The sequence below is a fragment of the Danio rerio genome, chromosome 22 (assembly GCF_049306965.1).
Source record: "Danio rerio strain Tuebingen ecotype United States chromosome 22, GRCz12tu, whole genome shotgun sequence".
In the NCBI taxonomy this organism is placed as follows: Eukaryota; Metazoa; Chordata; class Actinopteri; order Cypriniformes; family Danionidae; genus Danio; species Danio rerio.
The window spans coordinates 11174006-11192148 of NC_133197.1; the positions used below are offsets into that span (position 1 = coordinate 11174006).

General features: G+C 33.9%; 3 protein-coding genes across 12 annotated transcripts in view; 2 read left to right on the plus strand and 1 right to left on the minus strand.

Moving 5' to 3' along the window:
* sgsh (N-sulfoglucosamine sulfohydrolase (sulfamidase)) overlaps positions 1 to 11695 on the plus strand; it is a 330538-nt gene extending 318843 nt beyond the window's left edge. For all 9 annotated transcript variants that reach the window (XM_073936642.1, XM_073936643.1, XM_073936644.1 and 6 more), the window contains 6 exons: positions 26 to 186; positions 259 to 364; positions 5187 to 5518; positions 6917 to 6998; positions 7085 to 7288; positions 11016 to 11695. In XM_073936642.1, coding sequence (XP_073792743.1) covers positions 271 to 364; positions 5187 to 5518; positions 6917 to 6998; positions 7085 to 7288; positions 11016 to 11575 — 1272 coding nt within the window. In that variant the 5' untranslated portion in view covers positions 26 to 186; positions 259 to 270 and the 3' untranslated portion in view covers positions 11576 to 11695. The remainder of the gene's footprint in view (positions 1 to 25; positions 187 to 258; positions 365 to 5186; positions 5519 to 6916; positions 6999 to 7084; positions 7289 to 11015) is intronic.
* A 2370-nt stretch (positions 11696 to 14065) lies between these two features.
* npb (neuropeptide B) lies at positions 14066 to 16589 on the plus strand. Of its 2 annotated transcripts, none has more exons than NM_001127369.1 (2): positions 14066 to 14407; positions 15588 to 16589. In NM_001127369.1, the coding sequence occupies exons 1-2, from the start codon at positions 14126 to 14128 to the stop codon at positions 15714 to 15716; spliced, it is 411 nt and encodes a 136-aa protein (NP_001120841.1). In that variant the 5' UTR covers positions 14066 to 14125; the 3' UTR covers positions 15717 to 16589. The 2 variants fall into 2 exon arrangements, with proteins under 2 accessions (NP_001120841.1, XP_009294384.1); XM_009296109.5 differs by having other exon boundaries at positions 14066 to 14440; positions 15588 to 16587.
* Positions 16590 to 17779: 1190 nt separating this feature from the next.
* Positions 17780 to 18143, minus strand: part of gnav1 (guanine nucleotide binding protein (G protein) alpha v1) — a 57511-nt gene continuing 57147 nt past the window's right edge. The window contains exon 9 of the mRNA NM_001166014.1: positions 17780 to 18014. Within this exon, the coding sequence (NP_001159486.1) occupies positions 17824 to 18014 (191 nt within the window). The 3' untranslated portion in view covers positions 17780 to 17823. The remainder of the gene's footprint in view (positions 18015 to 18143) is intronic.

Below are 18143 nucleotides of genomic sequence, written 5' to 3' on the forward strand. Positions count from 1 at the left end.
GTTGTATCTACGTTGTATCACACAGCTGATGATGGTGGGTTTGAGACTGATGTCTACAATAACACAGTGGTCCAGACTCCACATCTCCGAGCTCTCTCTAAGCGCAGTTTGATCTTCAAGAACGCCTTCACCTCCGTCAGCAGTTGTTCACCTAGCCGCTCCACCATATTGACTGGACTTCCACAGGTAACCAGCAAATATAAGTCTGTTTTAAGTCTAAACTGATGGACTGCGCTGAACTTTCTTCCTGATCAACAGCACCAGAACGGGATGTATGGCCTCCATCAGGGAGTTCATCACTTTAACTCGTTTGATGGAGTGCAGAGTCTTCCTCTACTGCTGAAACGAGCCAACATTCACACAGGTATGACGAGAGCCGTGAAAACACCACTTTGTACACATCACCGTTATTTATTTCTTTTGAGTTCATCTTTTAAGATGATAGAAAAACTTTACATTTACAGATTTGTATCCGTTTTTACAGCTGCAATTTGATTTTTATTGTCAAATTGTACTCTGAAAAAATAATTTTAATTACATTTGTTGATGTTTAAGGCCACATGATGAGAAAACATTATTTATAACAATGTTATAATTCCTGTATTATTTCTCCTCTTGCACATTTTGCAGTGTTTTCCTTTCTTTTTTGCTCATTTGCAAGTTTTTTTGTCTTGATGACAGTACAAGTGTCTTTCTCCTTTACCTATTTGTATCAAATTAATGTGTTTAAAATCTTGTTTTTGTCCTTTTTTGTATACAGATTTTTCAATGCAATGTTTTGAAAAATAGCATCTCAAAGTAGCAATGTTTGGAAAGACTATTAAGCATTTAAATTGGAACGTCAAATATTTAACTGTGTTGAAATATATACACAATACATTAATATAACATCTAATAATATTCTTGTCTAAAATAAATATATATTTTGCAGTACAATGAGGTTCAACCTGCAAAAACAAAAACTTTAATTATTTAATAACACATTTTGTATTAAAGTAGGAAATTTCGCTGTAAAAATAAATTACAGTAAAAAATAATCATAAAACTGATTATCTTGGAGTTTTGACACTTGTGTGTTATCCAGTGCTTAAAACCACTGTGAAACCGCAAAAGGTATTTTCTTATCGTTTCTATTTGGAATCATGAATATAGTGCAGAAAATGTTAGTCTAAGAAACTAAAGTCTAAAAAATGCTCTGTTTTAACCAGGATGCGAATTACAGGGGGGTTTTAGAGGGATTGACCCCCCTAATTAACACTTGATCCCCCTTTAAGAATGTCAAAACAGGGGGGAGGGGGTCAGTCCTTTTATACTGAGAAATATTTTACTCTGTATAATTAAAATATTAGATAACATAAATGTACATTTGACCACCCCTGTAATGGCTCAAACCATTGTGAAGGCATAATCATGCCAATCAGTCTAATCGAGAATAAAGTCAGAAATTGGCAGATCTGGAGCCCCGATAGACATCGAGTTCACAAGACTTTTGTTTTCTTGTAAAATAGGAGTTTATATCAACATTTAGCCTGAAATAAAGTCTCATTAGATGCAGTTTGTCGTTTAACCCAACATCTGAAATGCTACTGAGAGAATATTGTAGGTCAGAATACACTGAATACCCCTCAAAAGGCTGAAAACGTAAATACTTTTCATTAATAAACCAGACATAACTAAAAATAAATGTGTAAATAACTGAAGCATGTATTACACAAACTAACCAAAACGGTTGACCCCCTTATCGTCAATGTATAAGTCATATACTGGTTTTAACCCAACATTGGGTGAAATATGGAAAACCCAAAGTTAGGTGTTTTTTGGCTCTAGGTGGAAATGACATTTTCTTTGTGAGAAGGATTTTAGATTTTTTTTTTTTTCTTGAGAAACATTTGATTTTTTTTTCGTACAGATTTTGACAAGTAGCATCTCGCTATTATGACATTTTACACTTGTTTTCATTTTTACTTCTGAAAATAGTACAAAATAGAAAAAAGGGAAACATCCATACACACATATTCACATACACTACGGCCAATTTAGTTTATTCAATTCACCTATAGCGTATATCTTTGGACTGTGGGGGAAACCGGAACACCTGGAGGAAACCCACGCGAACACGGGGAGAAGATGCAAACTCCACATAGAAATGCCAACTGACCCAGCCGGGACAACCAGCGACCTTCTTGCTGTGAGGCGACTGTGCTAACCACTGAGCCACCGGGTCGCCCCTAGGTTTTTTGTGTTTGTTATATTTGTTCCACAAATACAGGGTCCCCGCGGATCCTTACAAAGTCTTAAAATGTCTTAAATAAAATTTTCGATTTTTAAGGTCTGAAAATGTCTTAAATTCTGTAATTTTCCATAAGGAGGTCTTAAATTTCATGTGGGATCTTAAATATCATGTCCGACTCGTCTTATGGCGGCAAATCAATGCCAATATAAATCGAGCGCAGCGGTGATGTTTGCGCGTGAGGAGAAGTGAACCGTGAGCAGATTACAGGTCTACACGCGAGAAAATTACAGCTCGCGAGCGCACAGGGGATCTTCACGCGCGCGCTCAACTGATCCAGCGCGAGAAAACAAGTCCCGCGCGCGCACATTATCATCTGTGCGCACGATGTACGCTCTCGCGAGCGAGGTCATGCCTACAGCGCGCGCGCGATCAGTTCTCTCCGCTCGCTCGCTGGTTCTTCTCTCTGCTCGCGCGAAACATTTTGGATTTTTGTGAGTCCTAGGGCGGGACTTGGTTTTCTTGTTATCTCTAACGCTATTGGCTACTCTACCTTTCCAGAAGTTAGCCGGGATTGGACGCAGGTAAGCTAGTTTCCCCGTTAAATAAAAATATATAGGAAATCTTATCATAATGTCACAGTGTGAAACATAGACTTACTTTCTCAGTAATAATAGGTGACGACTTACTTTCAATAATGAGATATTTCTTGTAATAATTAATCTCATAATAATGCCTATTCTTACCATCATGACCAAGTCATATAATGACATATCAAAATAATGAGATATATTCTTGTAACAAACTTTATTACTTGGGAGAGAAAGAGAGAGTTATACCATGTGGCAAAAGATCTCTCCATTAAACAGAAATTGGGGAAAATATACATGGGCTATTAAATCAGGACGAATAATTCAGACTTTAAATGTGTTTTGAACCATTTGATGAAGTTTAGCACCTACATTTAAACTGAACTCAAGCCAAACGTGTTCAAATTTATAAAAATCTTTTTTTTTCTAAGACTCATTGTCTTTGACTCATTTTCTGTGAAGAACAAGTCAGAATACATTGGATGGACAATAGTATACAAAATAGGCTACACATGCATGCAGTGCATAAAGTACAAAGGTTTATAGTAAATATATTGCCATTAGTCTGTTATTCCACTATACAGTTAAAGTCAGAATTATTAGCCCGCCTGAATTAATAGCCCCCTGTTTATTTTTATCCTAATTTTTATTTAACGGAGAGAAGATTTTTTTCAACACATTTCTAAACATTATAGTTTTAATAACTCATTTCTAATAACTGATTTATTTTATCTTTGCCATGATGACAGTAAATAATATTTGACTAGATATTCTTCAAGACACTTCTATACAGCTTAAAGTGACATTTAAAAGCTTCACTTGGTTAACTAGGCAGGGTAATTGGGCAAGTTATTGTATAACGATGGTTTGTTCTGTAGACTTTCGAAAAAAATAAATAGGTTAAAGAGGGTAATAATATGGACCTTAAAATGGGTTTTAAAAAAATTAAAACAGCTTTTATTCTTGCCGAAATAAAACAAGAAAAAAGTGGGCTACTAATTTTGACTTCAACTGCATATGTGACCTTTAAGATGTGGGCATGTTGTATAGAAAGTAGTATTTGTATGCCTCTGAAGTGGAATGATGTAATGGATAGTGAGTAAAGCCAAACGAAGATTGTAGAAATTAAATTGTTGCTCAATAGGTGGCGATAAAAACCCATCTGAATGTCTGTCACTGTATTTTTTATGTTTAATTGGGCTAATCATTTTTGATTGAAGTCTTTATATGCAGGTTATTCAATCATTAACTAAAAATGAGATTGAAAAATATATATAATATATAGATATATATATATTTTACACTGATCTATATTACAAACAATGTTAACAATTATAATAATATACAAAGCTGCACTGCACATATAGTATGCATTGTATGGAAAGATCTAAAACGCAAATAAACTCTTCTGAAGACAATATTTCCTAGAAAGATCATCCCCAAGTGAAAATGAGCACTGCTGTTGTGGTTAATAATGAAGTAAAATACAACAAACCAGACAAGTGCTGCACGGACAAATCAAATGGGTTCAGAAAGTCATGTTACAAGAATGCAAGTCATTATTTTGGATATTATTTGACTGTTTCTCGAGATTAAATCCTCATAAAGTTCATAAAGTTCTCAGAAAGTTTCTTATGATTATGACTTGCAAATTGTATATATATTTAACGGCGTGATCTTTTAACTTGCGTCCAATCCCGGCTAACTTCCGGAAAGGCAGAGTAGCCAATAGCGTTAGAGATAACAAGTAAACCAAGTCAACCAAGTAATCTGCTCACGGTTCACTTCTCCTCGCGCGCAAACATCACCGCTGCGCTCGATTTATATTGCCATTGATTTGCTGCCATAGATTTGCCGCCATACTTCACCACATCATTCTGTGTTGACACTGAACATTTTCCTGTTTTTTTTTTTTTTTTTTTTTTTTTTTTTTTTTTAGGTAAAGTCTTAAATTTTCATTTTAGAGGACTTAAAAAGGTCTTAAAAGGTCTTAAATTTTCTGTAAAAAAATGTGCAGATACCCTGAAATAGTAAAACAATATTTCCACCAAATTTAGTTTGCTACCAGCGTAGCTTATATAAATGTGCCATTTTTATATGAAAATGTCTGTTTGTATACAAAAGTGAAAAGTCTTATGTACAAATATTCAAAACGTTTTTTGCTACTTCTGTATTTTGTATTTCTGCTTTTGTATTACAAGGCTACAAACTTTCTAAAAAACAATATATTCATATAACAGTAGCATATGCATAAATATTTTGGAACCCCTTTTAAAACCTTTTTGTTCTCATCATATTTTAAATTATTTGAAACTAAAGTGTGGAATTTAGAATTTTAGACTTCACGATCGTTATTATTTTTAAAGGTATCATCGGGAAAAAACACGTTGGTCCTGGCCCTGTTTACCCGTTTGACTTCGCCTACACGGAAGAGACCAATTCTGTCCTCCAGGTGGGTCGGAATATCACCAAGATCAAGCTCCTTGTTCGGAAGTTCTTCCAGAGCCATAAAGAAGAGAGGAGCGAGACAAAGGAGGAACGGCCTTTCTTCCTGTATGTGGCGTTCCATGATCCTCACCGCTGCGGTCATTCCCAACCCCAGTATGGAGTGTTCTGTGAGAAGTTCGGGAATGGAGAGAGCGGAATGGGGAGGATTCCAGACTGGGAGCCGAAGTATTACTCTCCGGATCAAGTCAAGGTGAGAATTTATAAATAAAGAAAAATGTAAAAAGCACAGATTTTGTTTAGATTTGCACTACAATACAATAAATTAAATAAACACACACACACAATAAAGTACAAGCCATATACAGTGCAGGGAGAGGCAGGAAATCTAAAGGGCTTATTTAGAAATAAAGAAAATTAAAACAATTTCTGAAATGTAAAAATAAAAGCTAAATTACAATAACAAATATTTCATGTGTAAATTATTACAAATTGATTATAAACCCCCTCAAAATAACTAAAAAATAAACCTTATTCGGGACATGAAATCAATATTCATTTCTTTAAATCCAAAGATCCAGAATAAAATCTAAATCTAATCAGATATTGAATTCTTTTAGTGTAGCAGATTAAGCCAAAGGAAAATGAATGATTGAATGAATATAAAAAAATTGAAAATAGACAATAAATATTTGAGACTTCTTTATGTGCTGCTGGGGAATGTTTCATCCACTCTGGGGTGATTTTTAATCTTATTTTGGCCATAATCTTTTCTGCGTTTCAGCTAGCAGAATGATTTTTTTGACACATATTTAGAAAAAAATATTAAATAAATATTAAATATTTGAATATTTAAAAAAACTCAATTTACTCTGGGCAAATTTACTGCTCTTTTGTCATGTTTGGGATGAAAACAACCACCAAATTAAACTGCTGTAAAAATCATCAGATAATTTTTTTTCTTTTTTTTTTTTGCATAAATCTGTTAATCAACCTCAGTCCTGATCAAAACTACTAAATTATCTTAAAAATTACACGATTTTAACTCTTTTATTGCTAAGTTCACAAATGATGTCAGTAGTGATTTGGTGAAAAACAAAATGAAATGAAAACACACAAAATGACTTCTTTTTAATATAAAAAGTAATTGTGGACTGGATTTTTTTCACCTTTTATCAAAGTCTTAGACATGAGAAACAACATTGGCTTTAATGCATTGTTAGATTCTCATTTTTCTCGAAACACTAGTTTTGATCAGGACTGAGGTCGATTAACAGATTTATAAAAACTATTTTGAAAAAAATATTTATCGGATGCATTATTAAAGCAGTTTAATTCAGTGGATGTCTTTATCCCGAACATAACAATAGGCTAGTAAATTTGAACAGTGCACAAGGGTTCATTTACTTTAAAATACATTCTAACATGCTCTGGAATTGGACCTTCTTCTGAATATATCTTATACCTGAAATCACATATTTAAACTAATATTAATATCATAAATGTTAAGAAGCTGACGTTTTTGAAATTAACAAGTAAATACATTTGTTTGGATTTAGTCTTCATTTCCCTCTGGAAAATGACTATATTAAAATCTTCTAGATAGATGTCTAGTTTTTCCTACCCATCAGTCTGTTTAATGTCAAACAAGGTTCCGTATTTTATTCCGGACACTCCTGCAGCGAGGGCGGATATAGCGGCTCAGTACACAACAGTCAGCCGGCTGGATCAAGGTTAATATGTTTTACATCATTTCAGGTAATATATGGATTTTCACTTGTATAAATTTTAAAACTATCCCATTGTTTGATTTTCAAAGGGATTGGTCTGGTTCTTGAAGAATTGCGGAAAGCCGGATTTGAAAATGACACTCTGGTGATCTACAGTTCAGATAACGGAATTCCGTTCCCCAACGGACGCACTAACCTGTATGGCTCAGGTGTGAAGGAGCCCATGTTGCTCTCATCACCTGAACACCAGCAGCGCTGGGGGAAACTCAGCCAGGCCTACGTCAGTCTACTGGGTAAGACACAAACTACAGCACCATTATTTTGATCTCAAGGAGAATTCAAATGAAATGTAGCTGTTCATTTACTCACCCTTGGACCATTTAAGATTGTAAGTGACATTTTATTCTGTCATGCATTACAGAAGATCTGCATGGTCATGAGCTGTGTTGTAATCACTTTTAACCACTAGGTGGCGCCCAATTCTAATTTAACAATACACCTTCATGCACTTGTTCCTGTTTTTGAGGCCTGATGATGAAAACACTCTTTACTGAATGCCAGTTTTGTGCCATAATAGAAATACTGAACTTTTTTTGTACTAACGGACAGTTATTTGGATAACAACAAATCTCACTAGTGAGCATTTACTGTTCATGTAGTGTAGAGCAGGACGAAGCTTTTTTTTGTCTTTTTACTGAATTACAATTTAGACATTTCTGTGTAAAATAATTGTGCAATGATGGAAAATTTTTGCACACGATTCTGTTTAAATTCTATTTATTTACAGATAACCATCAGTCAGTGTAACAATATCATCTGTTTCTACAACTCATATGTTGTTTTCTTCGATATTAAAAGACAGCCTCCTCTATTATTGCACACTTTATTTATTTTATGTCTTAGCTTTATATTTATGGACATGTTTTTCGCCATTGGAATTTAGATTTTTTGTAAGATTATAATTTTTTCATTAGACCAAAATTTTTGTCTTCACTATTGTACATTTTTGCACTTTATTTGAGAAGGATCTGGGTGTAGATGCTAGCTGAGGCTGCATGCAATGCTTTTAATGCATACACCTTGCCCCGTCCCTAACCCCACCGCTCACAGTGATGTCACTAGCTGTATTGAGTGCATATAGCTGCGGTCACACTGAGCTTTTCCTCCCATAAACTTCCATTCATACGCACGCGAATGCGTCAGACCGGAAACGCGGGGTCATTCGTCAAGTTTCGCAGGTTGCTGCAGTGCAGTTCAAGCTTGGTGAACTCTGACCTGCGAAATCGCATCACTTGACTGCGTGAGACCAATCGAGGATCAAAACATGACCTCTCTGAACAGAAATTTAAAACATGGAGTCAGGGCCGGAGTGAGACTCCTTTACAGCCCTGGAGTTCAAGCATTAGACCGGCCCACCTCAGTTCACGACTGACTATATTAAAATAAGATCATTTCCAATTCAGTTTCTAATTACACTATCACGTCTTTTTCAAGAAAACAGCTGCTTTAGAACTTCAAATGTTCAACAACCTTACAGTTTTATATGTCTTAACAATAAAAATTATAATAAAAAAAATAAAAAAAGAAATACTCAGGTGAGGATCGAACACGTCGTAACGCAACACGCTGACCACTGGACCACAAAGGCGCTGATACGCTTATGTTGCCGGAATGATAGTTACATTATTATTACCCTGCAGGCTGCATTTTGCTCATGGGGCTGCGAGACAATAAATAAGAAGAGCAGAGCTGCAGCAAAATAATGAATAAAAAGAGTGAGGCTATGGTCAAATAAGTAAACAAATGAAAAATAAAGTGCGACTGCTGAGAGTGCACACAGCTAGAAACACCGGCCCTCGCGGCCAAAAAACGGACCGGCCCACCGGGAACTCTCCCGGTCCTCCCGATTGGCCAATCTGGGCCTGCATGGAGCAATCACTCGCTTTTTAAATGTCTAATAAGCTTGTTTAATCCCACCCCTTTTCGCAGCGCTGAACGACAGAATATCTCATGCTCAAACTCTAACGTGACCGCAGCTTTAGTCTGAAACTGCATGTCTGAGACTGCGTGTATCAGCTTGCATGTGCAAGTCTGCAGCCAGATGCTATTGCTTTATTCGCAATTTTATTTCTCATCTTTTTGTTGACTAACATTTTTGCCACTGTGACACGATTTTCTAAATGTACCAATCGCAAGTTGTTCGTGCAAAATCTTAAATGTTGACCCTCTTTATTGCATATTTTCACACATGATTCTACATCTGATCTCTACTCTTATTTACTGATTTATTTGTCAATGTAACATTTCCTAGATGCATAAATTGTAAGCCGTTTGTGTGATGTAAAAAATTCTGTTCCTCACTATTTGGCTTTTTTGCACTTGATTTTATATTTTAACTCTTATTTTCTACTGTAAAAAATGTTTTATTTATATTAATCGTAAAATAGCGTCTTCACATTTTCACACTTGATTTTAGATTTTATCTCATAATTTATTTACTTGCATAATTTTGCCAATGTAACTACATTATCTCTCTGTAAAAATAGTAAATTGTTTGTACGATTATAAAAAATGGTGTCTCACTATTTTGCGCTTGATCCCTTTTTATTGACATAGTTATGCGAATGACAACATTTTCTTGTTATACGATTCATACATTTTTTGTACAACATAACAAAATGCCATCTTTGCTATTTCGCAATTTCAGACTTGATTCTATCTAGATCTCCAATCTTTTATTTACTGTCAGTTTTGGCAATGTGACTACATTTTCTCACTTTTCGAATCAATAATTGTTCGTACAATACTTTTATCGCACAGTAATGAAAAATGTTTTCCCATGCTATTCGAACTAATTGTAAAATGGTGCCTTCGCATTTTCACATCTCTTATTTTATTTACTCACACACTTTCGCCAATGTAAGTATATTTTCTCTCTGCACAAATCGTAAATTGTTTGTACGATATGAACGCTATTTTGCAGTTTTGCACTTGATTCTATTTTTTCTATATATTTATTATATAGAAATTAATTTATTTGATCTCTATTATTGCATTTATTGGCATTGTTTTGCCAATGTTGATCACATTTTCTTACCGTACAAATTATAAATTGTTTGTGCGATATGAAAAAAAGTGAGTTCTCACTATTTCGCATTTTTGCACTTGATTCTGTTTTATCTTCTATCTTATTTACTTGCATAGTTTTGCCAACATAACTACATTTTCTTTCAGTACGAGTTGTTCGTAAGTTCGAATTGTTTCAGTACACATCGTAAATTGTTCGCACGATTAAAAAAATTGCATCATTCGCTATTTTGCTTTTTTGAGCTTGATCCCTTTTTATTAGCACAGTTTTGCGAATGTGATTCGAATGTGATTCAATGAACACATTTTCTTTGTACAAATCTTAAATTGTTCATGCGATATTAAAAAAATGGCATCTTCGCTATTTCGCAAGGTTACACTTTTGTATTTTATCTTTTTTTCTGACATAGTTTTGCCAATGTAACCAAATTTTCTTGCTGTACGAGTCATTAATTGTTCGTACGACATAATAAAAATGGCATCTTCGCTGTTTCACATTTTTGCACTTGATTCTATATTCTATCTCTAATCTTTTGTTTAGATACTGTACATTGTTCGCACGATAATAAGAAAATGGTTTCCTGCGCTATTTGATCTAATTGTAAAATTCTCTTCACATTTTTGTACTTGATTCTTTATTTTATCTCTAAACTTTTATTTACTCGCATAGTTCTGCCAATGTGACCACATTTTCTTTCCCTGTAAATCGACAAAACGATAAAAAAAATGGCATCTTCGCTATTTTGCATTTTTTTTGCGCTTGATTCAATATTTTTTCTTTAATCTTTTATTTACTCAGATGGTTTTGCCAATGTTGATCACACTTTCTTTCTGTAAAAATGATAAATTATTCATACAATATAAAAAAAAATGGAATCCTAAATTGTTCGTAGGATGTTAAAAAAATGTCGTCCCTCACTATTGTTTCCGCAGACATCACTCCTACAATTCTGGACTGGTTCTCTTTGCCGTACCCATCCTACAGTCTCTCCATGTCGCAACCTGTGGAGTTGACGGGTCGCTCTCTCCTCCCAGCCCTGATCTCAGAGCCATCCTGGGACACCGTCTTCTCCAGCCAGAGTCTCCACGAGGTCACCATGTTTTACCCTATGCGCTCCATCCACAAGGGCCCCTACCGGCTCCTCCATAACCTGCACTACCGCATGCCTTTCCCCATAGACCAGGACTTCTACATCTCTCCAACCTTCCAGGACCTGTTAAACCGCACTCAGTCAGGACGACCCACAGGCTGGTTTAAGACGCTAAATGAGTATTACTACCGGCAGCGATGGGAGCTGTTTGACGTCCGGACTGATCCGATGGAGAAGGTGAATCTGGCTGGTGATCTGGATTATTCAGAGGTTCTGGAGAGCCTGAAGGATCTGCTATTAAAGTGGCAGTGGAGGACGGAAGACCCCTGGGTTTGTGAACCTGATGCAGTTTTGGAGGCCAAATTGGAGCCGGAGTGCAGACCGCTATACAACGGACTATGATTTTACAGACTCATGAACTTCTTATGATTCAGGTTTTACTTGTTCTGAAGAATGTATTTGTAGATTTTTTTATTGAAATGTTAATAAAAGGTCTGAATAAAAACAAAAACATGACGTCAATATGAGCTAGATTTGTTTTGTTTGGATATATCTGAAACTGTGGTACTACAGTAGTGCGTTTGATTCACTATAGATTGCTAAAAAGGCAGTAAAGCTTCATATAATGTTTTCACTGCCCTGCATAAATGTTGTCAATCAATGTTATTTAATTACTGTCATTATTAATTATTTCAGTTTAATTTTATTACAAATATCTAAATCTAATCTAAATTAATATACAATTATTAGCATAATCATTTTAAATACTTAACAACAACAATGAAACTAATAATAATAGTATAAAAATGATATACAGAAAGCATATAATTACTATTTTAAAAGCATCAAATTGCAACATTTTAGTAATAATGCAAAGATATACCTAAGCAGTATGATTTGAATTTGATGATAACAACTGTTATTATTTAAATAATTAAAATATATAATAACAATAAAGAAGTATTAATATATTATAGTATATACATGTTTTTAAAATAACACTGAATTTGTAATATGTATCTTATTATTATTAATATTATTTATATTAGTATACAAGAGGTATTAGTAGTAATATTAAAGATGATACTTAAGATGTAGATCATTTTATTAAAGATTTTTTTCTTGTTATACTATTACTATTATTATATAAAATATTTTTTATTTAATATTAATGTATAAATATTCTTAATATTTTTAAAACAGGCATCATACAATGACACAATGTTATTTTAATAATAAACATTGAATAATTTAATAATAGTAATTTAGGGGGGTAAATAATTCTGACATTAACTTTATGTATGTATATATATATATATATATATATATATATATATATATATATATATATATATATATATATATATATATACATAAAGTTAAAGTCAGAATTATTTACCCCCCTAAATTATTAGCCCCCCTATTTATTTTTTACCCATGCATTTTCTGTTTAGCATGGAGATTTTTTTCAACACATTTCTAAACATAATTGATTTAATAACTCATTTCTAATAACTGATTTATTTTATCTTTGCCATGATGACAGTTAATAATATTTTACCAGATATTTTTCAAGACACTTCTTTACAGCTTAAAGTGACATTTAAAGGCTTTACTAGGTTAGTTAGGTTAGCTCGACAGGTTAGGGTAATTAGGCAAGTTTTTGTAAAACGGTGGTTTCTTCTGTAGACTATCGAAAAAATAAAGCTATATAATATAGCTAATAATTTAAAATCTAAAAATTAAGAACTGCTTTTGTTCTAGCCAAAATAAAACAAATAAGACTTCTTTTAGAATCTTATCAGAATATTATAGGACAGGCTGTGAAAATGTCCTTGCTCTGTTAAACATCATTTGGGAAATTTTTAAAAAATAAAAAAAATTCAAACGGGGTCTAATAATTCTGACTTCAACTGTGTGTGTGTGTGTGTTTATGTATGTATATATATATATATATATATATATATATATATATATATATATATATATATATATATATATATATATATATATTAATAAATCTTTAGGATATTAGCTTAAATAGTCACAGATATTTTCATTTGATGTTATAATTTTTTTTTTATATATATATTTGGTATATTTGGTTTAATTGTCAATAAACCCTAAAGCTTGTTAAAGCACTTTCGGATTCTTGACAGAAATTGCTCTCTCATTTAAATCATTTAAAAACCTGCCAATGTAGTAAAACGCTGTCATGCTCACCCAAGAGTGTAATTACAGAGACGTCAATAAGTCAATACGTCAAACCAGTCATTAATCCTTATCTATTTTCTCTTCCTATAATGCTTATTCAGTCCAACTAGATCCTATTCTGTTCTATTGTATTCTTAAATATAAAGGGGGCAGTTCGATCAAAAAATATAATGTACTAGTTATTTACTCACTCGAGTGGTCTCAAAACTTTATAAGTTTCTTTTTTAATGTTGAAAACAAAAGAAGATATTTCGAAGAATGTTGTAAATTGTAACAGTATTTTTATCTTGTGTTCAACAACAGAAGAAACTCAAACAGCTTTAAAACGAGGAGAATGAGTAAATAATGACCGAAGTTTCATCTGGGAATAAACAATAATAAAAATAAAGTTGTTCTTAGTTAACATGTCCGCGTGTCTTTGCCCGGGGATTTACTCTTTACCAATTTTCTCTGTGACGCCGGAAAGACGTTTATTGATCGCTAATAGACAGAGAAACAATATTAACCCGTCACACATCACATCTACCTGACGTTAAATGCTCCCCGAGCGTCTCCAAACGCGCAAAAACGCGCAAATCAATCCCATTGGCCGGAAATATGAATCATCTCACGGGGGAATGACGAACGAGATCACGACTCCGCGGGCTCTATATAAACTCCAGAAGTGCAGACCCAACCATCAACTGCAACAACAAAAAGCAACAACAACAACAGAGAACACTATCACCCGAGCGCGCAATGGAGAGGTCCGTCAGATCCGTGCTGGTGTTCGTAGCTGTTTCCATCCTCATTTCCAGCCATCCCACAGACGCCTGGTACAAGCAGTCGACCGGTCCAAGTTACTATTCGGTTGGGAGAGCGTCGGGTTTGCTGTCGGGCATCCGGAGGTCGCCGTATGTGCGCCGGTCTGAGGGGGAATCAGCGCTGGACAGCGGAGAGACTCCCGGGGTCTCCAACAGCGTCCTGGCGGAGCTCAGCAGCAGCAACAGCGGCAGACAGACTCCAGTGCTGAAGAACATGGTACAGCACACACACCATTCAGAAAACAAACAGGTTATTACATTATGTTCATAATTATAATAATAAAAAAGTAGCTACTATATTTAATATTTAGCCTACATACACATTATTCAACTAATAAAGCACACTAAAGTTTTTTTTAATAAAAAATAGGCTACTAAATATTTTTATAGAATTTGTGATATAAACGTTTTATAACTAATTAAACGTTATATTCTTTATTTAAAAATAAATGTAAAATATTAGTTTATGTATTTTATTTTAAAATAATTATGCTTTTTAAATCAAGTTTAAAGTGAATTTAAAAGATACACTTTTACATCTATAAATACTAAATGTTTCGAAAATATAACCTAAAACGAGTATCATATTTTATAAGTAGATATTGCACATTATTCAGATCTAATTTTTAAGATTTTTTTCTTTATTTTCTAAAATAATTTAAATTTAAATAATCAATTTCTAACTAAAATAAATTCCACTGTTATCTTATTATAAATTTAAATATCTTACCATCTTAATCAAGCTGGTTTTATTTAACAATAACAAATTGTGACTAATTTAATTTGATATAGGCTAATTTAAAGCATTTTATAAGGTTGATATTATTTGCATGCTGCTAAGGACTTAAAATATTGAAACTTTTTCTAAAACGAGCATTATAAAATTAATAAATACATAATGTTTAGCAGAGAACTACTTCATTTGTACTCAGTTATGATTATGAATATATATATATATATATATATATATATAKAGAGAGAGAGAGAGAGAGAGAGAGAGAGAGAGAGAGAGAGAGAGAGAGAGAGGAAGAGAGAGATAAAAACTTAAATTTAATAAATATTTGTATAAACTCTGATGGTTGTATATTGTTTATTAAGAATGAAATCTTTGCTGATGAGTTATATAGCTAAACCTGTTATAAACTTCCTATATTGGAAGTGTTATAAAAAAACTTTAAAAGTGTTAAACTCTTGGCTATATACACTGGCAGCAATTTTTTTAAATGATTCAGATTTTAGAGTAGTGATAACCATTTTTCTTAATATTATTGGTCCGTTACTTTCATTCAAACGCCATTTTTTAAATTTCAAAATAGAGTAACGGTAACGGTTAATTCAAACTGACTAACCGCCTGCAAACTTTTGTTAACCTCCTCTGTGCCGCTTTTTCTCCTCAGGCGATCTGCGTAAAGGACATTTCCCCAAACCTACAGAGCTGCGAGCTGCTTCAGGACGGTTCGAGCTCGTTTCGTTGCAAAGCAGACGTGTTTCTGTCGCTCGACTCTCTGGACTGCTTCACCTCATGAGCGGCGCCGGTCCTTTCCCTCCCCGACCCGAGTCTCTTCCATTTCAGGAGTGTTTACCGCCGAGGCAGCCAGACGTGCTGTTGACACTGAATGTTTACCAGATTCACACCAGAGAGATCAACGCTGCTCCAGAACATCTGCTTTCCTGCAAAACATCACTCCTGTATACGTGATGACGTTTATTATGACTGACATTCTAAACGTTTTTGGCGCGAAAGTAAGCATTTTCTGTGAGCGTGACCGATTTCCGATTCAGTCGCTTTAGCTTAGTAATTGCAAGAAAAGTTGACTGCTGTAAACTTTTTTTCGATCTCCAAAGCATAATTATAACAATTAATTAAATCAAACAATTAAAAATATCCATTTGTGATATGAGCAGAAAGCTAAAAATAACTCAAATCAAATGACACCGGAAGTGACACACATTCAAATTACATTATCTAAGTTACTGCTGTTATGTAAAAAAAAAGAAAGCGTTACACATTTACAGTAAAATCTAGAATTAAGACAGCACATAAATGATATTTGTTTAGTATAGCAAACACAAAAGTGAAGTCAAACCAAATACCAAATTTCCTTCCAGTGTGAACACATATTTTGCAGGAAAACAGATCTCGAAGAGCAGTTTGAGCCCTCCTGGTTCACATAATGTGAAGTATGCTGCTTGAAATTTGTAAATCGAAAATAATGAAATCCACAGAAACAAAACAAAGAGGTGTATTTTTTTTTGTTCGATCCGTTTCCCCTCGCACCCGCCCTTCTCCTGTATCTACCTACAGATGTATTAAATGTTCATAAAAAGAGTTATGTTATGAGCAAAAACTTTCAAAGATGTTTTCTTTATTTTATTAAACTTGAAAGACACACTGTTCATTCTGTTTGTTTGTGTCGTGACTCGCTCTGTACAAGAAATCACCAAAAAAACAAATGTGTTTTAATTACATTTCTATTTACAGTGGCCTGCTTGCATTTACAGAGTGCATTTGAAAAGTGAAATATGGCTTTTAAATAGATACATATATATCAGTGAATAAATGAGATTTAGTAAATAAAAACAATAGACATTTGCTACACAGTTATACTTCATGAAGATGTGTGAACACGAAACAAAACTATAATCAGTTCTTTATCAAAATGCTTCAACGACTGATTACAACTGGATCAAAAGCAAAACACGATGCATAACGCAAAAAATAAACTCTATAGGTTTCTCTAAAATGTGCAAAAGTGAAGTCAAACCGAATTCAGCTCACTTCCAGTGTGAACGCACTAATTTTCAGTGATAATTTGCAGAAAAACTGATCTCTAAGAGTTCTGAATGCACCTAGTTCACACAATGTAAAATTTGCAGCTTGAAAATTATAAATTGAAAATTGATATCCACATAAACAAAACGGAGACATATTTGGATTATAATACTCATAAAAAAAGAGAAAAAAAGTGATTAAACTTATTCTGCGAGACGAAAAAGAAATCACAAAATATCAAAAACAAGATTAGTTTTTAATTACGTTTCTATTTACAGTGGCTTGTTTGCATTTACACAAGGCTTCCGTAAAGCAAAATATGGCATTTTAAATAGCAAAAATATATATTTATCGGCGAATAATTGGAATATAAATGGTAAACAAAACAATATGCATTGTGCTTCATACAGAACGCTCGCTCAATTTTGGTATAACAAAACCATTTCAGACTGAATCACCAACTCACCATCAAAGTGCTGCAATGCATTGGATCCCAACTGAGTCAAAAGCAAAACATGATTCATAACGTAAAATATTAACTCTAAAATGCATCACACTAAATAAAAACATTACACCAGGGGAAAATGTGATTTTTAAGTGATGATTAACCAGCATGTGAGGAACATCAGGAGAATAATGAGATGTTGATTTAGTGTGATTTACACTTCCAAAAGCGTAATATATGATTCATATGGCCTGATTATTGCATTTTGAGCATAATATTTAATTTTTTAAGTAAGAAAAACGTATAAACTTAAGGAAAGGTGTGCGGTCGCTCTGTTTGGATTAATATGAGAGCATCATATGTAATAAATACCAGCATATGCTTGGCTCATCTATGAGTCTTTTACAGGTTTTCCTCAGAGCAGAGAAACAGCCTCCAGGTTCTCCTTGATAATGGTGTCCATCACCACCTGGAAAACCACCTGGACGTTGGATGTGTCGGTGGCTGTGGTGAAGTGATGGTAGATGAGTTTACTGGGAGACGCGTTTAATGACACGAACATGTCGGCGATGAAGCGAGCGGCAGCATCAACATCACAGTCAGCTCCTGCGAACGGGAAAAAAGTTGTTTTTGAGAGAAGTGTGTTTATTTGATTTAAAATACTGTTCTTTTATACACCTGTTTTATAATTAAATACATTGGCATGTAACTTATTTCTGTAGAGGAATGTTGAAT